The sequence below is a fragment of the Manis pentadactyla genome, chromosome 9 (assembly GCF_030020395.1).
Source record: "Manis pentadactyla isolate mManPen7 chromosome 9, mManPen7.hap1, whole genome shotgun sequence".
Lineage (NCBI taxonomy): Eukaryota > Metazoa > Chordata > Mammalia > Pholidota > Manidae > Manis > Manis pentadactyla.
The window spans coordinates 93,455,372-93,481,770 of NC_080027.1; the positions used below are offsets into that span (position 1 = coordinate 93,455,372).

Below are 26,399 nucleotides of genomic sequence, written 5' to 3' on the forward strand. Positions count from 1 at the left end.
AGATTCCCACTGTCCTACTCACACTGCCATCTTGGCTCTGTCCCCCAAATATGAATTTTTGAACTATTTATCCAGTTCGTTGAAGAATGCTGTTGGTAATTTGATAGGGATTGCATTGAATGTGTATATTGTTTTGGGCAGGATGCCCATTTTGACAATATTAATGCTTCCTAGCCAAGAGCATGGGATGAGTTTCCATTTGTTATCATCCTCTTTAATTTCTCTTAAGAGTGTCTTGTAGTTTTCAGGGTATAGGTTTTTCACTTCCTTGGTTAGGTTTATTCCTAGGTATTTTATTCTTTTTGATGCAATTGTGAATGGAATTGTTTTCCTGATTTCTCTTTCTATTAGTTCATTGTTAGTGTATAGGAAAGTCACAGATTTCTGTGTATTAATTTTGTATCCTGCAACTTTGCTGAATTCTGATATTAGCTCTAGTAGTTTTGGAGTGGAGTCTTTAGGTTTGTTTATGTACAATATCATGTCATCTGCAAATAATGACAGTTTAACTTCTTCTTTACCAATCTGGATTCCTTGTATTTCTTTGTTTTGTCTAATTGCCGTGGCTAGGACCTCCAATACTATGTTGAATAACAGTGGGGAGTGTGGGCATCCCTGTCATGTTACTGATCTTAGTGGAAAAGCTTTTAGCTTCTCATTGTTCAGTATGATGTTGGCTGTGGATTTTTCATATATGGTCTTTATTATGTTGAAGTACTTGCCCTCTATACCCATTTTGTTGAGAGTTTTTATCATGAATTGATGTTAAATTTTGTCAAATGCTTTTTCAGCATCTATGGAAATGATTATGTGATTTTTATCCTTTTTGTTGATGTGGTGGATGATGTTGATGGATTTTTGAAGGTTGTATCATCCTTGCATCCCTGAGATGAATTCCACTTGGTCATGGTGTATGATCCTCTTGATGTATTTTTTAATTCGGTTTGCTAATATTTTGTTGAGTATTTTTGCATCTATGTTCATCAGGGATATAGGTCTGTAATTTTCTTTTTTGCTGGGGTCTTTTCCTGGTTTTGGTATTCGGGTGATGCTGGCTTCATGGAGTGAGTTTGGGAGTATTCCCTCCTCTTGTATTTTTTGGAAAACTTTAAGGAGAATGGGTATTATGTCTTCTCTGTATGTCTGATAAAATTCCATGATAAATCCATCTGGACCAGTGTTTTGCTCTTGGGTAGTTTTTTGATTACCACTTCAATTTCGTTGCTGGTATTTGGTCTGTTAAATTTTGTTTCTTCCTTGGTCAGTCTTGGAAGGTTGTATTTTTCTAGGAAGTTGTCCATTTCTTCTAGGTTTTAAAGCTTATTAGCATATAGGTTTTCACAGTAATTTTAAAATTTTTATTATGGCATCATTAATATACAATCACATGAGCAACATTGTGGTTACTATATTCCCCCCATTATCAAGTCTTCACCACATACCCCATGTCACTGTCCATCAGCATAGTAAGATGCTGTAGAGTCACTAGTCTTCTCTGTTATATATACTGCCTTCCTGTGCCCCCGCTACATTATGTGCTAATCATAATGCCCTTTAAATCCCCTTATCCCTCCCTTACCCCCAACCCTTCCCAGTCCCTTTCCCTTTGGTAACTTTTAGTCCATTCTTGGGTTCTGTGAGTCTGCTGCTGTTTTTTTCCTTCAGTTTTTGCTGTTGTTATACTCCACAGATGAGTGAAATCATTTGGTACTTGTCTTTCTCCACCTGGCTTATTTCACTGAGCATAATGTCCTCCAGCTCCATGCATGTTGTTGCCAATGGTAGGATTTGTTTTCTTCTTATGGCTGAGTAGTATTCCATTGTGTATATGTAGCACATCTTCTTTATCCGTTCATCTACTGATGGAGACTTAGGTTGCTTCCATTTCTTGGCTATTGTAAATAGTGCGGTGATAAACATAGGGGTGCATATGTGTTTTTCAATCTAGGATTCTGTATTCTTAGGGTCAATTTCTAGGAGTGGAATTCCTGGGTGAAATGGTATTTCTATTTTTATTTTTTTGAGGGACCTCTATTCTGCTTTCCACAATGGTTGAACTAATTTACATTCCCACCAGCAGTCCAGGAGGGTTCCCCTTTCTCCACATCCTTACTGAGCATTTGTTTTTTGAATGTTGGCCATCCTAACTGGTGTGAGGTGGTATCTCATTGTGGTTTTAATTTGCATCTCTCTGATGATTAGCAAGGTGGAGCATCTTTTCATGTGCCTGTTGGCCATTTGAATTTCGACATCATTTTATTTTGAAAGAAAAGCAGTAATACTGGTAAAGATTTCTTGGTTTCCTAACAATGTGAATGCAGCAACTGAGCCACCTGAAGGATATAAAGGCTTACAGCCTGATCTACCTCCTGAAGACAGGCACACAGAGCAGCACCTTGTTGTTTTTCTAGGTTTCTGCATTATCTGAATGAGTAGAATGCAGTGACAGTGCTGGGATGACTGACAGCTGACAGCACTGCTGTCATCCTCACCCTCCAGCATAGTCACCTGTGGTCTTTTCTGAACGTCCAAGTTTTAGACAAAATGGATGGAGCATTCTATCAAAGTTTGCTCGAGAATTTTACTCTGAGCAACTATCATTACATGTTTACCATATTGATTTGTATGATTTTTATTTCATTGAAGTTCTGAATATTTAAGAGCTGAAAGTAATTTTGAAGACACCAGTATTGTTCCCTGTCACGAAGACTTGGTGGTCACTACTTTTGTATTGATCAGCAGCATGAATTATAGTGACTATGGACCTATTAGTGGCTTCAGGCGGTTTATTGCTACAACTCCTGTTTAAAAACGAAGCTTGGAGTGTTTTACCTGTGTGCCTAGGGTTAGCCCATTGCCAAAACCTTTAGGACAAAAGTTGCCTCCTACTCAGAGCCTTTTCTTGATTTTAAGTTCTGTTTCCCTCTTAACATGAGTTATTTTGGCATTGGCAGCTTCTAGCAGATGTATGGAATGCTCCTCTGTATGCTATGGGATCGCAGCTCTCAGCTGTCCTAGAAGGTAGGCTAGTGTAGCAGGAGGCACACAAGCACTACTGGCAGGCTCAGGTGCCATGCAGGTACTTGTATAGCACGAGGTGTTGCTTACCAGGGTCTAACTTCCCTAGAGAGTAAAACCTTCTTAATGGGGCATCTGTGATGGCTAAAATCACGTGTAAAACAGCAAAGTGCTCCACAAGGTGGCAGCTATGAATGCAGCATGTGTTTGAAGCAGCACTCCAAAATTTTTTGTGCATGAAATACAAAGAAAACGAGTGGCACTGGTAACAATACATTTATTCCCATCCCGTTTTGTGACCAGGAGCTGTTTCCCACTTTCCAATAATTGAATTAGGTTATAACAGTTGAAATTCCAGAAGGTAAGTTGGTTTATTGATGCTCATGAGCATAAGTAAACAGACATGGTACCACATAAAGGAGTATGAACACCTCTAAACTTTTGCTATAGCTTGAGTATGGACCAGTATACTTTGGCAGTGGACCTAACAGATTACCAATGTTTCCAAATCCCATGGTTCTCTCTTCAGACTGAGAAAAATTTGTATTTAACTTTGGAATTTCAGAATTTGTTAACAAAGATGTTTAGGAAGCTGGAAAAGGCCAACATTACTTAAGCCTATCATGTTTATCACAAGTATAAATATTGCTCTTAAAAGTAAAATTATGGCAGGCAGCAGTCAATTGGTTTTCCCTTTTGTAAATTAGTATTTTTTGAAAGATCACCTCAGATGGAAGGTTATAGAAGTTTGTTATTAAGTAGTTTTATTTTTGTGGACTAAAGGACTTCTGATAGATCCCAAGTTAAAGAATTGGATGGTGTATCAAATTGGATTTTATATTAGAAACAGTCATTCAAGAGACTGCATTATACATTTCCTTTCAGAATGCCTTTTATTCCTGGCTTCAAATCTTATTTACAGCATGTTGTTTTTAGAGGGTTTGATAAGTGTTAACAAATGGGTACTCATTCCTAGAGCAGGATATACGAATGTGCTGATCACCGGGTATGAGATTTTATATTACATTAAATTAAAATTATATACTATTGGAAACAGACAAGATAGGGAGTTCCTAGATCCTACAAATATTATGGCTAAGGAAATAAGAGAGCTCAAAAAATGAATCCACCTCCAAGAAACTAATTCTGTATAGCAAAATAGAATTAAGTGCCCTGTCTTAGGAAAAAGTTCATTAATAATAAGGAACAACTGGGACATCATACATTGTTTCTTTGGAGATTAAAGTGCAGGCTATGAAATGGCATATAAAATAGTGCAATCTTAAGGTGCCATTATTTTTATTACACATAGCCTATGTTCATATGTCCATTTTCTCTAAAAAATCCGCTGTAGTGACACCTTTTAGCTTATTTATCTAGGCATTACTTATACTGTTTTACCCACCTTTGGGGCTACATAGAATATTTTAACATTTTAACAAGTAGAATAATATCACATATATCTTGAAACTACAAATAGAGATTAAGGCAAGCCCCTGTAAAGTTCAGTACTCCAAAAAACACATTTCTACAAAAAAAAGTTGTTTCCAAAACCAGTGGCTTTAGACCTGATGGTACCCCAATAGTTTTTAAAACAGTATGATTACTGTAAACACATTTGTGTTCATCCCATTAACTTCAGGCTCTGTACAAGATGAGGTTGGAAAACAACAGGTTCCATAACCTCATGTTCTGAAATAATTCATATTTCAGAGTCTGTGGAAACCAAGCCAGGTCCCTGTGGGAGATAAGCAGAGGGCCCTGTTGGCCTGAGGGGTAGGGGGGCAGTCCTTCCCATTTCTTACCTGGCCTTTTCACATTCTATGTTTGTCTGTAGTGTTGTACCAGTGGGAATGGCCCATTACATAGAGGCCTCCTTGAAAAACAGCCAAGGAAGAGGACAAGAATATTTTATGAAAGGTTGTTCTAGAACAACAGTATTAATACACAGCATTTAAATCACTGACTATATATAATTCAGGGCAGGATGGTTCTCTCAGGTACCTTATCTACAGTTTTCCTCTAGCATATATCAATTGTAGCTGATCAAAATAACTTGTGATTTGTTGAACCTTAAATACCATTATGCTATCCAAAAGCAAGTTTAACAGCTATCAACTGGTCAAGGCAGTATATCCTAACATGTTTTAGCCAGATAGTCTAAATGAGATTGAAGACTTAAAAAACACTGAACCATAGAGCTTACTGTCCTCCTGTTATGCAACATTCATGCAGTAACAGATACAACCCCACACTCTTACAGACAGGAGATGACAGGTGTACTGTAGAAATCTGGATTTTAAAACAAGGAATCTACTTTCTAATAGTATGAATGCTTATTTTGACAGCCAAATATATTAACTAATGGAAGACTACAGGTATGTTTAGGGTATCTAGATGCAGTTTAAAAAGAAACCCAGGGAACTTTAATTAACAACTGCTAAAGAAATCATCTGAGGTTATATATATCCCTTTGATGCATAAGGATCATACTTTGTAAACCAGGAAAAATGTATTTCTGGTACTGAAAAAAGTCTTCCTATTACCAGGAAAGCAGGCTATTGAAGGCCATGAGTATTTCAGTAGGCCTCCTCCAGAATTATGACAACATGGCTAATTCCTATGGTTATAAAAATGAGACCTGCTGAGAAAATGAGTTCCAGACGGGGACTTTTATGGATGACCTTGGCTGACAAATGTTTTTGGAAATTGTTTATTTTAAAATTACCTTCCCAACAAACCATGAAACACTTGGATATTATTTTATGGTTTTTTCATTGAAAACATACTACACATTGTAAATGGAGTTTCAAAGTTAGACATAGAATTGCTCAAAATCTAAGGACAATATTAAAAATGGGTAAGAAAAAGTTCCATTTGGTGAGGTTAACCTAGAGATGCATAACCATGTCATGTTGAATGGACAAAAAAGGTGGTAACCTTGTGCTTTTAACTAAGGTACTTACCAAAACCTTAGATTTCATATAGGTGTTAAACTCCTACCTGGAAAGGGATAGTTTTCTAATTACACCTAAATTTGAGTAACTGTAGCCCAAGGCAACAGTTTAAGATAATTTAACAAATAATAACTACATAATTTAGTACATTAAAATAAAACTAAGGCAGTATCAGTTGAGTGTCTCAAACATATACAATGGGAAAATAACCACTGTGTATAATTTGTTGTTGAAGTGACCACTTAGAAGGCTGAACAGTGCAAGACATGCATTTCCAGTTACAAGCACAAGAGTGCAAATAAAATTAAAGCTTTTGTTTAAGGTTGCAGGATAAGGAAAGCTTGAAGTTAATATTAAAAAGCTTCCCTCAGGTCACCCCCCCAGAAAGACAATGATCACAATGCTTTTATCGTACAAATTTCTCCAAAGAGATTTCTTTCAATGACAAAACTGTGTTGCCACTGGTAATCACCACATTTGATCAGTGAGCACATGGTACTAAGGAATAGTACTAGTTATCAGAGGTCCAATACTGATTCAAAGAGCCTTGGAATTTGGGGTTCCGACTTAGCCAGTGTACCTGAACCCTGCAGAGAACAGATAAATCAACAGGCTTTAATATTCTCTCATTCCTGTGAAACTGGAGGACAAATGGACTAACAAATCCCTTCCACACACCCGAGGCAAGCTGTTGTGGTGAAGATGTTAAGCACTTAAACTACGACACTGCTCTAAAAGTGGAGAAGTACAGAGGTTCAAGGTCAATACCAGTGCAAGAGCCTTTAAGTGACAGACTAGGCAATGCATGCATCTATTCATGCAAATGTAGGACATGGCTCCAGAAGAGAACTGAAAATGTATGTAACAACTGGGTTAAGTCCCTTGCCAGTAGTTTATAAAAATATATAGTCAACACTGTAGAGGCCCTTCTACAGTCAATACTATGAAAGTCCGTTTTAGTTACCATTACTTCAATACCAAAAAGCATTTACTACTCTTCAGACGTTCCAGACAAAGGTCACTTATAACAAAAAGCCAACTTTTTTCTTTAAAAAACAAGATACTGTCCATTTAAAAAGTAGGTCTTTTCTTTCAAGTGAACAGGACATTTTCTGTATTAACCTTAACTTCTAGTCTGTCAAGACTGCTTTAATTTCCTTATGTAATGTGCATATATGCAGAAACAAACTTACTTTAAACATTATCTGCACAGAAAAAAAGTTAACTCCTCAGAACATGATAGGACAGGTCTGGTTAGTATAAATCTATTGCAAAGTAAAAGGTCTGTGCATCAGTTCAACCAGGAAAGCAGGGAAAGAATGTCCCAACCATGAGAGTTCAAGTTTAAGTTGTGTTCTGAAAGTCTCGGAGCCTAAGGGACACCAGGTTGCTCACAGTATCCTGATATGCGTAACTGCTGAAGCTACTAAGATGTCTTCCTCTGGAGCTTGAACCACGTTCCAATTTACTTTCTGTCCCGGAGACGTTTAGATTTCCTAAGAGAGTCTATGGCTTCTGCTGCCTTTTTCCGCTTCCGAGGAGACTCTTCATTCTGCCCAGACCCTGAGGAGTTTCCTACTGCGCTTTCCATTACTTCTCGTAGTTTGCGTTCCAGCTCTGCCAAGCGTGCATTCTGCTCACCTATGATCTGGGTCTGCTCTAGCAGTTTCTGGTCCTGGTCTTGAAGCTGCTTCTGCTGTTCTTGCACTTTGGTGCGAAGCTCAGAAATTTCACGCCTGAGAACAGTCACACCAGCACCATTTGTCTTAACCTGCTGCTGGAGTTTGGTAACCTCTTGTCTTGAAGGGTTCTGCTTGGAGAAGAGCTGCATTGTTGTTAGAGCTGCAGAAGGTCCTGGAACTGTGGAAAAATAGTTTAAAATGGTCAATCACTTAAAATATCCTGCTACCACTAACAGATCCTTAATTAAACTTACTTTGAAATGGAATATCCTTATAGTATCAGTTTTCATAATTTCTCCTTTGTAATCACTTGGTCTAATGGAATAACTAGACACCTTGTTTTAACTATAAATGAATTTGAATTTTGAATTGATTCTTATGTTCATGTGGCAATATGTGGATTGCCAGGAAATGGAGAAGGATATTTAATGGCATAAAATTGGATTAAAATGTTATAAAACACTTTTAGGACCTAGTATGAAAATACATGTAGTGAAGTTAGATTATTTTCTATCTTATATCATATAAGCAAACATACACATTCAAGTTCAAGTTAGAAGTACAGACCTATCACAATCTTAAGTTCTGTCTGTACTTAGTTTCAACTTTAGCCAAACAATAGGTTTGCCATTAAAAAGTGGGCCACATCATACATGATGATCTTGAAGAATTCCTGACACAATATAGAAGGCTTTGCAACTACTGTTTTTAGGAATAACAGAATGAAACATGGGCATAAAAGTCACTATTTTAATAACCTATTTTTTCACTTTTTAAAAAATTTTGGTATCATTAATCTACAATTACATGAGGAACATTATGTTTACTAGACTCCCCCTTCACCAAGTTTTAATAACCTATTTTTTAAAAAAACATTTAAAAAATTCTTTAAAAAAAAACAAGAAACAAAAATTTTAATTGTCCTGAAGGTTTTCTAAAAGGATCAGACAGATCCATTCATTCCTGAACCCATAATGCCAATTTTCTCCTGTACATCTAAAACAAACAGAATATTTTCCTTGACTAATATATTCCTTCGATCTCTGATCTTTATCCAGCTTCTACTAACACATCAAGTCTCAAGTCAATCCTTCAGTCTTGTGAAGTCTCAATCAGACTAGCCCACAATTTTATCTTCTTAAGATGGTGTCTCTGCTACTGATTTGACATTTAGATGGACACTCCTTTAAAACAGTTCTCTTGCCTATAATTTGAGTCTGGATATGTCTTACCTTTTGAAACAGCACATCCTTTACAGCAGACCCCACTTCTTTACACTTCTTTAGTCCCCACAGGACACAGTACAGCGTTGTGCACACAAGAGGTACTCAACTAATAACAGGTGAAGTAATGCTGAAATGCCATGGGTCTTATCTTTTAATTACAGAGCCACTCAGCTACCCTGCTGAGTGCTCCAGGGAGTTAACTAATTGAATAAAATGTTTTACTATAATTTTTTTCCTGATTTTTAAAGTATTTGCAAGGGTTGAAGGTATTTTGCATGTTTAGTCTTTTAGTAGGTAAGGACACAAATCTCTAGGACCCAATATACTTCTGCAAAATAGCTATCATAGAAGTAGTGACAAAATAAGTCTTATGTACCCTGTCTTTTAAGTATCAGCCAGATAACGGGGGGCTGAAATAATTAACTGGGTATTTCTATAAATAGTTTTTTTACTTTATCAAGGATATTTAATTGTTTTATGATAATGGATGTTAACTAATCAGAAATATCAAAAAACATATGCATAGTTTTTCACTAAGCAATTCTAACAAATTTAAGTCAATAGTTGTGGATATGTACAAACATTTAGGTATAAGATTGTTCTTCACAGTGTAAATACTGAAAAACTAGAGACAGATGTGCTTAACAAGAGTGGATCAGTTATAAAACTTAGGGTCTGTAATTCAATCTGTCGTAAAAAGTGATTTCACATATATATATTTACAAATACAGATAAGGTCAAGATACATGGTCAAGTGGGGGAAAGAAAGTTACAACACTACATATGAATGTTAAGATGAACTGAACACATTATAAGTAAGAGATACCTGGAGGAGAGCCCATGAGTCTTCCAGATACATCTGATCCTGGTAACTTCCTCTTCAGAACTGGAACAATCTTTTCATCAAAGTACTCCATTGCCATAGAGGAAATATCCCTTAACTCTTGAAGTACTTCATGAGCTCGTTGAGGGGCTCTGGTAGAATTGACATATCTCAACACACGATAAATCTCATCAATTACCTAAAATAATGAGTTCTCATTAGCATTTTTTATTTTTTTTTAAAGAAAACAGTTAAGTAGGGAGAGAAGTGACCACTTGTTTTGCAATTCCTGCAGAGACCTACAGGGTGCTTTAAGGTATACACTGGCCCTTGATAATATTACCTTTGTAACACATGGCTTTGGGTTGGTTGTACTTTGTATGTTACATATTTAAATTCAGTGAACATCCTTTTACACCAGGTACTATGCTGGGAATCAGGATGAATAAAACAGCTCCTGTCCAGAAGAAAATCAGTATGACTGGGGAGACAGATGTAAATGATGCCAACTGGGATATGCAGATAGCTAAAAAAAACTGAGGACTACTAAGAAATCAGACCCTAATGAGAGCAGGCAAAGGGAGGAGAGTAACCCAAACCCACACTCTCCAGTCCTCCAAGCCCATCTCACTCCAGCCCAGTTGTTTCCTGAAGTCCCAGGGACTCAGCCTGATTTCCTTCTTTCTTTCGCACCACATGTTCTGTCTCGTTTTGCTTCTCTGACACTTGCTATGGACTACAATGAGGACGCCTCACACCCCACTTGCTGTCCTTTTTATTTTAAGGATCAGTGCAATGGGGAAACACAAGCAGAACATACATGAAGCAGCAGCAAGGTTGACCACCCTGGTTCCTAACTCTCTTGCTGGAATGGCAGCAAACCTTCCTTAGGCATTTCTGAACTTGGCTTTAATCCTTGTGAGGTTATTCTTACTAATACTTCTCTTGGCTGCAGCAGAAACCTAAAGCTGATAACCCACATGCCTGGAGACTTCCAGTCTAGAAGACATCTTTTCCAATGGGTCTTTATCTTCACAAGAATTGAGGGTCAATCAACCCCAGACCAACACATCTCAAACCACCCTGCACCCCTCCTGCTGCACTCATCTAGCCAGTCCCACCTCTAGAACAACCTTATAATTGACCTTCATTTCTCCTTCACTCAGGCTGCTGAGTGCTGCCAAAGAAACACGCAGTTTGCATGCCAGTCCCAGGACACGTGCTCCCCAGCCTCAGTGCAGTGAGACAACCCTTGCAGCCTAGGCCTGTGTGCTTAACAAATAAATGTCAGTGAAGTAACTGTTATGATGTGTCATCCTGAATCTGAGAAGACCTCGCACAAGGATCTGGAAAGATAGACAGAATGGCCCAAGCTAAGGTGGTGTATATGTAGGCAGATGTAGTAAGAGGTGAGGCATGCTAGCTTGAAAACATGTGTGACACGCAGGGGAACTATCCATCACGCAGCCGGAGACAGACCCTTTAGGGGTTCAGGAGAGAAACTGCAGGTGATGGTGGGGCCTCAGTTGCCGACAGCCTAAGAGGGACTGATGTTGCCAAAAGAGAACATTCTGAGTTATGAGAGGCAAAGGCAGATTTCTGAGGCACTAGTGGTTAAGTGGTACACTTATTTTTCGCATTAACACTAGATTTGGAACCCATTTTAGAATACCATTTTTCCCCCCAATAACTTAGTGAACTTTATATTAGGAACTACTACATATATTTAAAAAAAGGTATTTCCTCTTGGGCTTTCAAATTAATTATCTGAGCATGTCCTAACTTGTAAGATAAACATTATTTGAGCATTAATTGAGTTCTACTATGTATGTATCACTTTCAAAGAACTGGAGTGAAAACAGTGAACAAGGCTGACAAGATTCTCATTCTCATGAAGCTAAAGTAAACAAATAATAAGGTAGTCAGGCAGGGCCACCTTTATATATTTAGGGGAAGACCAAGTGAGGAAGAACTGGTCATGTGAAGACCTGGGGAGAAAAGTGTGTCAGACAGGATGATAATGGCAATGGCTTCAAGGCCAGCATCAGCTCAGCTTGCTTAAAGAGTTCAAGAGCTGGAAGTATGCAATCCATACCTCTGTCCAAAGAGTACATGTTTATGGAGGCCAGCAGAAGTTCCAAGGTTTGAAGAAATTTGTAATGTTTGTACATAATTAAGAAATGGTTAATAAAATTGAAAATATAAACCAGAGTAGAAATATAGTGTTTTAAAAAGGTCCTCATGTTGACTGAGACTCTATGTGCAGTACTAGTATGTTAATCGATCTGCAGTAGTTTAGCGCTCATCAAAGTTTTACCCATGTTACAAGAAGCACTGTAGCCTCCATGTTATGTTGTCCTCTAAGTTAGTATGCAGCATCTACAGATACAAAGTGACTATCAGCTCTCAACTAATCAAGCCCTCTGGTCCTTTTCTGCCCTAGGGCTTTTGCACAGTATGATCCCTTTTCTAGATTGTTCTCCTGGCATATCCCCCTCCTTCTCCAACCCCCAATTCCTCAATCATATGTGAGGTCTCACTGACATTTCCCTTTCTCAAGAGTAGTATTTTTCTGATCCCTCTTCCAATTTCAGCCTGTTAACATCTTCATCTAGCCCTTTATTTTCCCTTCAGAACAAACATTACAAGTTGTAAGTACATCTTTCTGCTGTCTGTCTCCCCCAGACTAAGCACAGTGAGAGAAGAGCTCGCATCTAGTTTTCCATCACATCTCTACTGTCCAACAATGTCTGGCACATAGCACATACTCAGTGTTTGTCAGATAAGTGGTAAGAGATGGTCAGAAATTACACATTGCTTAACATTGACATATCTAAATAAAACTGTTTAGGAGCAACCAACAGGGTTAAATTCAATACAAAAATATGATTTTTAGACATCAGATTTTGAACATAAAGGTCACTCACAATTTCTATTGAGAGGGATTTAAAAAAATACAAAATTTCTGAAACTGTTTAATATTCATAGCTTTATTAGTTGATCTATTTATATTATGTTACATATACAAACACTGGTAGACAGAAGAATATTCACAGAATGAGCTAGACCAGAAAAGACTATTGTAATGATTCAGGCATGAAAGACACAGACCCTATCCAGAGCAAGATGACTTAGTGCTAGACCCATAAACAACAAAGCACAGCTCAAACTGGGCAAGCAAAGTACTGTGTGCCAAGAAAGAATGTAGAGACAGGATCTGCTTGAGAGAACTAGGTAGGCCTGATGAAGGCCTTGGCAATGAGAAACAGGTAGAGTTTCAATGGGTCAAGGAGTTAAAACAGGAGGGTGCACTTAGGCTGATCACTTAAAACTCTGACTAGCTGTTTTTATGCCCTTTAAATAATATACCACATGCCAAATCCTACCTGGGCTTGAGATAATTAAGTTGTGAAAAATACTTTTACTTTTACAAAGGTATGGTACAAATCAAATGTGAACAACCATCACATTTCTAGCATATGCAGTTCATTCTATAATACTTATGTTCAGATTGGCACAGTTATAAATGCTATACTATGAATATCATGTCTTTGGACTGTTGTAGGTGAGACAGAATTCCATTTTGTTTAATTTACTGTTTAGCAAATAAAGCTCCTATTAGAATATTGACCCTCATATGTTCTCATTTTATTTTTTTGTTCTACTTGAGATTTCCTTAACTTCCCTTCTTACCCCTTTTATTTAACTTAAAAAATTTTCTTCCATATTTAAAAAATTTAAATGCATTAAAATTATTCAGAATACTTCTTTATATGGCATGTGTTTATATCTTTTCTTATTTCTTAGAATATTAGTTTCTTTTTAAAGTTTTATATCCTTGTATGGTTTTCTGAAAGGTATTTTCCCATGAGTTTTATTCTGTGTTTCATATTAGTCTAGTGGTTCTCTATACTCTGCCTATATTTAAGAATGGAGCACATAAAAAGCTGATCAGAACTCCCTAGTCAGCCAAGACGGGGAAGGGTGGCTGGTTGGGGAAGAGAAAAGATCTAAAAACTCAATATGACAATAGACTTTTTTTCTCATTTGAAAGGTTCATGGCCTTATATATTTACTTCACGATGAGAATAAGTTTATTCCTTAAAGGAAGAAAGGCACCCAAATAATCCTGATTTTTAAATTGTCTTCACACTGAAATCAATTTTAAAAGAAACAAAAATTCTGGGAACATGAGAAAAACTCAAAGGATAGTCCTTAATGATCTATGCTCTCCAAAAACATAAAGATCAAGAAACACAACAAAAGGGAAGGGATGGGGAAAAACCACAGCAAAAGCACAGGGAACCACTCTGCACTGAAGATCAGGGAATCCACGTGTGACCCTGAAATGGATTCTGGACTGCAAAAGAGAACAGCTAGGAAGAGTTATTAAGGTAAGTGATAAAATCTGAATATGGCCTAGCAACTAGATAAGTGTATTTTATCGGTGTTAAATTTCCTGATTTTAATATCTGTACTGTAGTTAAGTAAGACACTGTCCTTGTTCTTAGGAAATACAATAAAAGGTTTAAGAATAAAGGTCACAGTATCTCCATCTTATTTTCAAATAGTTCAGGAAAATAAAGCAGTATGTAGAGAGAATGAAAACAATGAGACAAAAGATAAGTAACGGCTGGATCTACATAAAAGATATACGGGAGTTCCTTGTACTATTCTTGCAATTTTTGTGTAAATGTAAAATTATATTAAAGTAAATTATAAAAAATTTAAAAATGCACCACCACCAACCAGTGTTCTTTTCCTCCAAACATTAAAAATAGACAGTATGTAGACTTTAAGTTTGTTCGGGGAAACCCAGTTTCATGACCTTGCACGATCATTTACACTGTAAAAATTCTGACTTTTGGGGATTGCTAAGTTTCAATAAGCACAAATGGTTACCGGGGCCACTCGTAATGAGCAGGGGCAGGGCTGCCTGTGGATCTTGTTATTATGTCTCTTACTATGGATAGCTGGCTTCTGCTCATGTGTGTGCTTCAGTACATGTGAACTGCTGACACGGACCATGAACTTACCGTAAAATGTCTGAGTGACAGAAGACTTGAGAAATGATTACAGGAGTAAGTCAACAATCTACAATTCTCTTAGATCTGAGAGAAGATAAATGGGAGTATCAATACAGCATGGTCAGGGCTCACAGCTGCTGCTCAGGAGTTGAACAGTTCTGACAGAGAACATGTGGCCCGAAAAGCCACACCTATTTACTATCTGGCCCTTACAGAAAAGTTTGCTGATCCCTTGCCATAAACAATAGTGGCAAACTCCCAAAGAGTCTGAATTCTTTAGACAGATTTTCTTTTAATACCCTTGCTATCAGTATGGTCTTTGTTAAGAGACCCCAATTTTTCCCCTAAAGAGCACGGAATTTTAATTTTCATTATTCCAGTGCACAGCCTGATGTATTCTGACATGTGTACATACTCATGTAACCATCACCCATCTAGTATCACTCTCATTAATTAATGCCCCCTTCACCTATTTCCCCCATCCCCACCTCCTCCTCCCCTACTGCAACAACCTGAAGAGACCCCATGTTAAGCCCCTCCAGTGAATAGACCTAGGTTCTCACTGAGAAGGGCAATAATCTGGTCTGGAGCTGGAGAGGGGGGGTTAAATCATTCTAAGTACAGACTTGCAAACAACTCTCCTGTTCCAGCCTCGTCAGAGGCGCTTGGAGGTCGATGCCAAAGTTTTCCACAGGCTCAGCTGTGCAGGCTGGGCTGCCTCGCAGCTTCCCCACTGCCCATGTAAGATCTAACTTTCTTGGTGCTGCTAAGTCAGTAACTGCCTACTCACCTACTTTCTAGCTTCCAAAGTTGTGTTGTTGCCATATCCTTCCTGATCTCATTCTCATGTGTCTCTTTTAACTTTTTAAAATTAGCTCACTTATGTATGAGCAGAATTTTGGGAGGAACCAGAGGTAAATATATATTCAATCTGCCAAATTTAACCTACCGTTTAATTTGAAGAGTAAATTTGATTGCTCTTTCAGGGGGGAATAATTTTAAAAATAGTTTTTCCCAAATGTTAAAAGATCCAAAATTCTGGTGTATACCAATCTAATTTAAACTAGACTGTTGGTATTACCCACATTCAACTTATTTGTGAAAAATAATTTGAGAAACAGAATGATTATGGTAGGCCTGAATTTTAACAAAATGGATATATTCTATACAAAACCACAAAAGCAAGTTCACTTACAAAGTTCCTGAACTTTTTTGTTTTAAGTATAACCCGGGAGCATGACCTTGGGGAAAACTAGAATACCCTACAACAGAAGCTACACAGCAAATCAAGACTGGAAAGAAAGACTGAAAAAAAATCATTTCATATAACATTCTTACTTAAGCATGTGGAAATTAAATGCCACAGTCTTACGTTCTAAAGAGAATGTAGGAAGTTTAAGGATGAGAAGTACAAAAAAGGGAATAATCATAAAACAACTGAAATACTGTAAACTGGTTAGCAGTTTCATTTCAGTCTTAAGTAGGCTAAAAAGTACCAACTACATAAAGACAAAAAATATTCTGAGTATACACAGTACTGCTTTAGGCAAAATATAAGCTATAAAGATGTACTTTAAAGAAAATAATCCATGCTGAATTAAGTGTGATAATAAAAAAATTACTTGTTTTTTGGGGGTTATTTTTCCATTTAGCACAGGTTTATAGGAGAAAAAGAACTTAGGGTAAGTTCTTGTGAAGAAATGGGTCCTTTACTAAGGGAAAATGCAAGACAGAAATCAAGCAGACTCGGATGTAGCTGTTGTCATCACCTAGGGCCTCAGCCTGCCTATTTGAGAACAGCAAGAGCACACTTGTTCCAGCTACCTCACATGGCTGTGGGGAAAAGCAAATGAGATCCAAGCACTCCAAGGATTAGAAAGCATTTCCTAAGCATAAGAGTGCAACGACAAGAGAAAGCAATAGGCAGGTCTCTATACTACAAGGTAAAGTCAGGTACAAAACTCCTTTTCAACTGCTTTTTTGTTGTGGCCAAGGTGAAGGCTTCAGGTAAGTAGCTATCCATAGCTAATGCCCACAGGTTCCCACTGTACCTTGCAACACTACTGCCACATTTTGCTGTTTATTTTGGCACTAGAGATTAAAGGAAAAATATCAAGTGGTTTCCAAAAAACAGTAGGACTCAACTGGATCTGACCTCATTTGTTTAGGCAGCGGAGACCGGCATTCCCATCACCTGATTCCCATCATCTGAAACAAAGACTGGCTGCTGTTGCAAAGGCCAGACGCTGAGTATCTTAGGCTTTGCAGGTGATATGGACTCTGCTGCAACACTCAACTCGTTAGTAACGACTGATCCACCGAACTGTCTCTGAGGTTAATGAGAACTCTTAAGATGTTTCTCACATATTCATATCTGTAACAATGAGATAGGCAATAAAACTTGTGAGGCCACAGGGGCAACCTATACTAGTTTGATGAACTTGCCAGGAATGCCTAGAGTTAAGGCCTATAAACCAGATATGGATAAATCTGGCATAAGAATCAGAATCTAAAGTTGCTGACTGCACAGTCACCTTTCCTATTTTATAGTAAGTGTGCTACAAAAGCATGTGTAGCTAACAGGAGGAAAATGATAAATAAGATGATAAGAAATGAGAATAAATCAATAAAATAAGAAACAGGATTGCCCCCAAAATAGACACCATAAAAAACTTAAAAAATGGAGAAAGTACAAAATATTGCCAATATTAATTATCTATGGAAATAATAAGAGACCATTCAAATTTTTGCTAGGTATTAACCATGTTAACGAACTTTTTGCTAGTATCAAATAGTAGCAAAATTACCTTTAAGTCCATCTCCACCTCCCTTCCATATAAAAAGATTTAAGCATATTTCTTTTGAATTCACACTCAATTCAAGAAACAAAAAATACTACTGGATATTATCATGTTGAATGCTGGAATCTTTGTTAACTTAGTAAACATGCACAACACACTTATTTCTGTGTGAAATAGCACTGTTAATAGCACTCTGAGTATATTGCTATACAGTAATTATTTCTGGAAGGATGTAACCTGTCTTCAGCAAACAGTTCTTATACAAAACAAGAACCAGCTTGCCCCTTCTACTCCACCTCCCTAAACTGTAACGATCTTGAAGTCAGGGACAATAGTGACCTCATTCCTTTCTTTTTATCTGGCATCTTAACAAAGAGTGTAAGCCCAAAAATGTGTACTTGAGTAGAACTTTTAATAAGCTTCTCTAAAGAATGGTATAACTCCTATGTATATATTTCTTAACTGGAATTTTAAAGATCATGTAAATGATACATATTTGTATCAGTTACTGCACAAAGCTAAACAAATCCATTCATAGAATCTCATTTCCAAGAAATAGGAACAATTCTGACATAAAAAAAAACCACCCTAGAATTTTATAATAATTTAAAGTTTACACAGTGCAATCCAGCTGTTCTAAGTAAACAGTTCTATTGTACCTTTCCTGGGATGAAGCAACAGAGATTGGAATCCACATACTTCATAAAAGTCATGTTTAACAGTGACAGCCTTGTTTCAACAGCAGCGAGAATGTCTGCATGACGAGCTAATGAATGGTTTCTCCTTTCTGACTCTCTCCTGTAATAAAAAAAAAACCCATTAAAGCAGCACAGTGGACTACATGTTAAGCAATCAAAATGCCTTAATAAACAGTCCAACATTTACATGTTGGTTTAGAAACCTACAATTGGGTCATCATTTAGATGTAACAGAAAATGAATCACTATGTCCAGAAATCCTTGCCAAGGACTAGTACTCAATAAGGTATTTAAAAAGACAAAAAGTTTTTGTTTTGGCTTTATCAAGCCTAGCAGCTGCGTGAGTCAAATGAATTAGATAAATGAAAGAATTACACATGGACACAGAAACAAGAGACCACGTGCTTTTGCCCACAAAATCAGCTCTTTTAAACTTTTTCAATAGTTTTACTGAGAAATACTTCATACAATAAAGTTCCCTTTTATTTATTTTATGCCAATACCATTTCCTTATTTATGTATCAAGCATCAATTTTTTAAAATTGAGGCACATACAGTAAGATGCACAAATCAGGTGTACAACTCAATGAATAAAATTCACTTTTAAAGTATACAATTTAGTGGTTACTATTACATTTAGAGTTGCGTACTGATCACTACTATCTAATTTCAGAACATTTTCATTACTACAAGAAAGCCCATAACCATTATCAGTTACCTCATTCCCCAGCCCTAACAACCACTAATCTACTTTGTTTCTATGGATTTGCCTAGTCTGCACATTTCGGATAACTGAAATCATGTTATGTGGTTGGCATTTGTCTTTTCACTCAGCATTGTTCTCAAGCTCATCCATTTGTAGCGCATGTCACTATTTCATTCCTTTTTATGACCAAATAATGTTCTATTATATAGACATCCCACATTTTGATTATCCATTTATCAGCTGATGGACTTCGGGTTGTGCCTCATTTTTTGGCTATTATGAATAATGCTATGAACATTCAAGTACAAATTTTTTTGTGGATAAATTTTCATTTCTCTTAGGTATATACCTAAGTTAAAAATTAACTCTATGTTTTTTCTGAGGGTTTTCTAAAGTGGCAGCACTATTTTACAATCCCACCAGTTCCAACTTGTCTACATCCCCTTCCCAACATGTTTTGTCTTTTATTTTAGCATCCTAGTGAGTTTAAAGTGGTATCTCATAGTGTTTTGACTTGCAAGGCCCTGATGACTAATGATGTTGAACATCTTGCATGTGCTTGTTGGCCTTAGTCCATCTCTTTTAAATTGGGTTACTTGTCTTTTTATTGTTGAGTTTTAAGAATTTTTCATACAATCTGGATATAGATGTTGGGCTGCAAATATATTCTTCTATTGGTTGTCTTTTCACTTTGTTGATGTTGTCCTTTGAGGCACAGAAGTTCTGAATTTTTATGAAGTCCAGTTTGCCTACTTTTCCCTTTTGTTACTTGTGCTTTGATATCATATGAGAGAAACCAATGGCTAATCCAGGTTCATGAAGGTTAGTACTATGCTTTCCTCTAATGGTTTTATAGTATAACACTGACATTTACACTGAAGTCCACAATCTGAGTCTGTGTGAGCAAGGAGTCCAACTTCATTCTTTTGCATATAGATACCCAGTTGTCCCAGCATCATTTGTTGAACACATTCTTCTTTTCCCATTGAACTGTCTGGCATCTTTGTTGAAAATCAACTGACTGCAAGTATAAGGGTTTGTTTCCCGGACTCTCAGTTCTACTCTGCTGATCTATGAGTCTGTCCTTGCACCAGCACACAGGTGATTACTGAAGATCTACAGTAAAAGATGGCATTGGGGAGCAGCAGTCCTCCAACTCTGTTGTTCTTTTTCAGATTGTTATTCTTCTCAGTCTTCTGTATTTCCACAGGGATTATACAATTGTCTGTTGCTTAATGCCAAAAAAGGATAGCTAGGACTTTGACAGAGGTTGCCCTGGATGAACAGATCAATTTGGAGTACTGCCTTTTAATATGAAGTCTTTCAATCCATGAACATGAAATATCTTTCCACTTAAGTCTTCTTCAATTTCTTTTAACGTTCAAGTTTTCAGTGTACAAGTTTCCCATTTCTTTTGTTATATTTACTACTAAGTATTTTCAGGAAGAGTCATGAGATCCGTATCATTTAAATCTTTCTCAGGAGTTGTATTAACAATTTTACTCTGGACAAGGTTCCTTTGGCGTTTCATGTTTGTATATGGTGCCCTCTAGTGTCCAGAAGCTCTATTCTGGAGCTTCTCAGCCCCTGAAGCAACGTCGGGGGTCGCAGGGGAGCGGTACTGGTGCCTGGGGGTAGGGAAGAGCTGTTCCCCGCCTCCTGGCTGCCGTGCCTGTCTCCACTGCCTGCGCCAGTGGGCCGGTCACACAGGTATAAGTTTTTGTCCCAGAGCAGCCGGATATGGATCCCTGCTTTCCACAAGCAGCCGGAATCCCAGTCTCCCCAGGAACTCTGCCTGTATTAACTTTCCAACCCGGTGGTCATGCGAGTCTCATGAAAGCACCATGAAATGTAGGTTTGTGCTCCCAGCGCAGATCTCTGGTGCTAGGTATTCAGCAGTCCCAAGCCTTCTACTCCCTCCCTGCTCTTCCTTCCGCGAGCGAGCTGGGATGGGGGAGGGGCTCGGGTCCTGGGAGCCACAGCTCTGGTACGTTACCCCGTTCGCTGAGGTCTGCTCTTTTCTCCAGGTGTGCGCAGTCTGACGCCATCCTTTCCTGTTGCTCTCTCAGGATTAGTTGCGCCAATTAAATTTTCTAATTGTATCCAGTTTTAAGAGGAAGCCTCTGTCTCTCCTCTCACGCCGCCATCTTTAATCCATACTACTAAGTATTTTACTATTTCTGATGCTATTGTAAATAGAATTGTCTCCTTACTTTCATTTTTGGATCATTTATTGCTAGTGTATACAATTATGTAGCTGATATTTGTTTATCAATCTTATATCCTGTATCCCTGCTGAATTTGTTTACGAGTTCTAATAATCAGCGAATTCCTTCCTTATATATGAGAAAATGTCATCCATGAAGAGAAAGTTTTTTACTTCTTCCTTTCCAATCTGGATGTCTTTTTTTTTCTTGTCTAACCACTCTGGCTTGAACCTCTAGTAAAATGTTCAATAGAAATGATCAGAGTGGACAAACCATAGTAAAAATCACTTATTGTGATCTGGGTACCTGGAAACCATTTAACATGTAAACGCCTACTAAGATTAAAAAAAATACAAACCAAGAAACAACCAAACAAAACTTCCCTCTATAAATTGTCTCTGCTAGCCATATCTACCTTGGGAGTTGTGCTTTAACTTGTTTCTGACATAAATTATGGTATCTCTCCACTTTAAGAAATCCCTGATTCAACATTCTCTGGCAGACCAAATCCATTCTTTTACAAACCTATAGGGAGAGAGGGGAAGAAAGAATTTTAAAATGCACTAATGAAATTAATAGCAGACAACTAACTTAGACTCTTAATTGAAAACTGGAAAATATCTGTGCTAATATTGTTCCCCAGTTTGCAGTCTGAATCTTTCAATCACCGTATGTGGGTAAATCCCTCATAATTTGTAATTCCTGAAATATTACACTGAAATTAATACTATGTGTAGGCAAGTAATTCATTCCTTTACTTTAGGTATTTGTTGAATGCTCTGAATGTATTCCACTATTATGGTCAGAAACTAGTCCTGAAGATTATAAAACAACATGTTCAAAGATTTTTAATGGTTTGAAACAAGGAAAACTCTAGCCAAAAATGTACATTCAAATTCAAGTCCAACCTTTCACAAAGTTTATATGATCTATAACCAAGATGAGAATTCCTATTTATTTCTATTATTGATTTGGATTAATTGTATAGTTACTCTATACTAGAGACTGTCATATCCTTCAAAATATCTTACTATGGTTAGCAGAACCTCAACTATTTAAAATCCTTAAGGAATATATTGTTTTTATATAGTAAAAGCACAGGATCAGAACTCAAAACACCTAAAATTTGAGGCCAACCTCTATGCATTCTTGAGCAACTCAGCTAACCATTTGAAAGCTGAGTTGGCCATCTGTAAAACGCGAATTAATATCTAATTCATAGGGATATCATTAGGATAAATGAAAAATACATGCAAATCACTTGGTAAACAACCAAGAACTATGTAAAAATTATATTGAATAAATTTTGATTAACTTAGTACTAATTTGAAAACTTTGTTCCATTTATTTACATTTCTGAGATATCCCAGCACATTTATGTTACTGAAACCTTGCACACAGGATCAGTTTGTTTTTGATCCCTGAGAATTTTGCAGTGACTCAGAAGTCATCAACCTGAACATTTATTCTCACCGTGTAGGTGTGGATGTTGAAGTACAAGACACTGAGATAAATCTGCATCAAGGACAAGTCAGTCAGGCAGGGGCTCTCAGGCTTCTAGCTCTCACAGCACCCAAGCACAGGTGCCTGACAAATACTGGTTGAAATGACATGTTGATGAAACTCTTGGTATGTGTGCTTTCTTCTGAGAATACAGGAACAAAAATTCTGGCAACTGGGTTGAAGCTTTAATACTCTAATATTAAACGCTAGATAATTCCTAACTCACAGCATGCCAAATGAAAGGTGGTAAGGAAAATGGTTCTTTTCAATTTCAAAGTAAGTTAAAACATAATAAAATTTAAATATTGATAACTAAGATGATATTTTAAAATACGGCAGGATCTATTTCCAACTTATCAGGATGTTTGTTCAGTGTCTACTGAAAACATAACAATAATAAAACAAATACATATTAAGATAAATAACTTTTTAAGGAAAAACAACTTTTCTAAAACAAATATTTAGGAAGTTACATTTTTGCAAATCTCTGATGTGCAGTTTAACAAGAGAATCCTCGTATCTGCTTCTACGTTAAATCTACTGAGGTATTAACGTAGAGAATTCTAGAGAACACAATACACAACAACACACTTCATTAGCTACCAATATGATAACATCATCATATGCCACAGAGCTACTAGAAAGCTCCACTCTGCACTTGTTAAAGAATGACAGTGAAGAATGTGAATATCACAGTACTATAATTAAAACATTTTAGATCTTAGACACTCCCTGAAAGGGTCTTGGAAACTGCTCTCGGATCCCTACACCACACTTTGAGAACCAGTGCCCCAATCCTGAACAGCCACGTTGCCACAAACTTTGGTACTAAAATATATGTGAGGAAAAGGTAAAACTTACTGTAGGAAGGAAAAGAGTATGTCTACGTGTGTGATGAGAGGTTAAGAGAGCAAGCTAAATTCCCATTTTTTTCACAGTAGGAAGTCAACAGATAATTTCAAATAAAAGAAAAACAGCCCCCAACCTTGAAAATAGTACCTTTGGCGTATAAAAATTGGGGCCTGTAAAAACTTTTTTGTTGTTAAAACTATTTGATGTGAGGCACCTTCTAACACAATCTTGCAGAAATATACTTCTTGTCTTTGTGGACTTCACATCTTTGATCATTTCTGAGATAAAATAATGGAAATAAACTTTAGCAGCAATAAATTTACAAAGAAAAAATTAAGGTCAATTACTACTGTAAAAACTTCCAAGACAGTAACTTATTTAATTATACTAAATTCTGCTCTAGGATTTAGACAGTTTAAAAAAATCCAAAACTTCAACTAAATATATGAGTGCTGACTAGTGTGAGCATATGAGCCCGGACTGAGTGAGGGATACAAATAGCCAGATGAGGCCCACCAGGGACCAATATCACGAGATACAAGACTTGAACTAGGCTTTGAAGGAGAGACCAGGACTGCCAAGTTAGAGGTGATGCCTATGCAAAAGCTCCACATTTGGAACAAGTATGTCATCAGCATGCAACCCACTTCTGAAGACTGATCAGATGTGGAGGAAAAGCTGAAAGAAATAAGATTTCCCATGTTTTGAGCAGGTAAATAAGACAGTAATGAGATATCACTTGAAAAGACTGCCTATTTTTTTTTTAAAGATCTAGTATTGGGACAGTTGACTAGTCATTTTTTGTAAGCAACTGTAGTATTAGGACTAAAAATGTGGTTTTAGAAATTTCATATGGAGAAAGGTGAAACTGTGGCTAAACCTCCAAATACAGAAGTATAAGATAAGAAAACAAAAGGCTTACAAACAGTGCCTCAACTGACATTAACAGTTAAATGCTGGCACAAAGGCCAGAAAGGTCACAAAGACAAATTAGAACCAAAAAAGCCATAAAAGAAATATTTTAAGCATTAATCAGTATTGTAGGGAAAGATTTCATGTGGTACTCTTCCTTTCATGGATGTTCAATAAATGTTGACTGAATGAAAACACAAAAAGAACACACAACAGATCATGTATCTTTTGGTTTAGTCAGAAAGTAGCGATGTGGCCTCTTTCCAATTTTCTTCAAGGTGAGCATTTAATGATAACTGATAATATATGCTAACTTGCAATACAAATATTTCATTTAAAGTGCACCTCTATATTTATAGGTATCTTAATAATTTCCCAAGGCTAAAGTGAAATTTCGTCTCTCTGGTTATTAAACCAAAACAAAAACCCAAAGCAAAAAAAAAGGGCAATTTACTCAACACAGTAAAATAAAATTCTGCAGTCTATACAAACATGATGATTATGTCAAAAACTATCAGTACATTTACAGATCAGCAAAAATATACACTATAAAAACAAAAGGGAACGAGTGAAATAAACCAGCTTACAATGAAGACATGTAACTTGGGCCGCTTACTTGCTGCTGTTCTAGTTTGAGGGAACAGGTAAGGGTTATGTTAATTATTTCACGATTTAAAGTGCCATGTTTATCCTTTCATCACTTTCTACTTAAGTAGTCAGTAATAAAAATTTTTCTTCACTGTGTTTGTTTAGAAATTCTTTTAAATTTATTATGCCCCTTCTTAAGAATTTTAAGACACATATGCCATACATTTTTGGGAAACTCACAATTAAATTCCTATTAAATTTAATCTTTAATATCAAATTTTAGTGGATGCTAAGATGCACATTCTTCGTACTTTAACACTTGACATTGGAATGGTCTTATGATGTATGGTGTCTTACAATTATAATCAGCAGCATTTCTTTCTAGAGATTTTAGAGGCTCTGAAATATAGTATGCTGGACTTCTTTAAGATACTGTAGAGATTTTAAGATGTTATCAATTTAATAAAAGCGCTTCTGGAAAAAAGTACTGCTACAATAATATACATACAAGTTGATTAAATACACTCTGATTTCAACAATGTTAAAATATGAAATTATTCCTATCTTAGAATCAAAGAAATATCGTAATGGAACCAAATTCTTTATTTACCCATTTACTAATTTACAGTTCTCATATGAATCAAGCACACGATGTTTTTCTACAAATAATCCAGAAAAAGCAATTACAGAAGATCAGGCTGCTAAATTCAGGCTGTTAAGAACTCTCAAACTAACAGGAACTTTAGGCACCAGAACTGCCCTTTCTTTTTATAGTGAGGAAGTTTAGGCCTTAAGAAATTATGTGATTTGTCCAAGGTCATCAAGCTATTTAGTGGCAAAAGTGAAATTAAGTATTCAGTCTTCTAATTAGTATCTTTTAAAATTTAGTGATCTGCAGCAATATAGATTGAAATAATTATCCTAATTATTCTCAACTGATTACAGTCTCAACTTATACTCCACTGCTACAGACACTGTTGGCACCAGTCTAGAAAACAGGACTTCTTGAGGCAATATTAGACTTTAAGGACATTATGGGGGATTTTCATCACACCGCCAAAGTTTATAGACAGAAATGGAGCTAGACCAAGACCTTTCTATATAATTCTTTCAAAGTTCAAAAATGAGAAATGAATAATGAGGAAATGAGACAAAATTGGCCTGTAGAACATTTTACAAGCAATCTGGCCTGAATTCTCCAAAAATTCTACTGCATGAAAGAATTTAAAAAGTGAGGGGAATGTTCAAGATTAGAGACTAATACATTATTAGATTTAAGACTCTAACTCCCCCCACCCCCCACCCACAGACACACACACACATCAAATGCTATAAAGGACACCTTGGGGACAACTGAGAAATCAGAATGTAAACTATAATGTTAAATCCCTTGGAAGTG

The 26,399-nt window shown here is 36.8% G+C and overlaps 1 protein-coding gene across 2 annotated transcripts in view; it reads right to left on the reverse strand.

Annotated features, from left to right (window-relative positions):
• Positions 1-3,279: 3,279 nt before the first annotated feature.
• Positions 3,280-26,399, reverse strand: part of FBXO28 (F-box protein 28) — a 29,444-nt gene continuing 6,324 nt past the window's right edge. Inside the window, exons 2-5 of one of the 2 annotated variants that reach the window (XM_036877039.2) lie at positions 21,561-21,670; positions 18,194-18,332; positions 9,710-9,905; positions 3,280-7,835 (exon numbers count right to left, since the gene is read on the reverse strand). In XM_036877039.2, the coding sequence (XP_036732934.1) occupies positions 7,441-7,835; positions 9,710-9,905; positions 18,194-18,332; positions 21,561-21,670 (840 nt within the window). In that variant the 3' untranslated portion in view covers positions 3,280-7,440. Of the gene's footprint in view, positions 7,836-9,709; positions 9,906-12,678; positions 14,067-18,193; positions 18,333-21,560; positions 21,671-26,399 lie in introns of those variants that run through there. The other variant, XM_036877780.2, reaches the window with a different exon arrangement.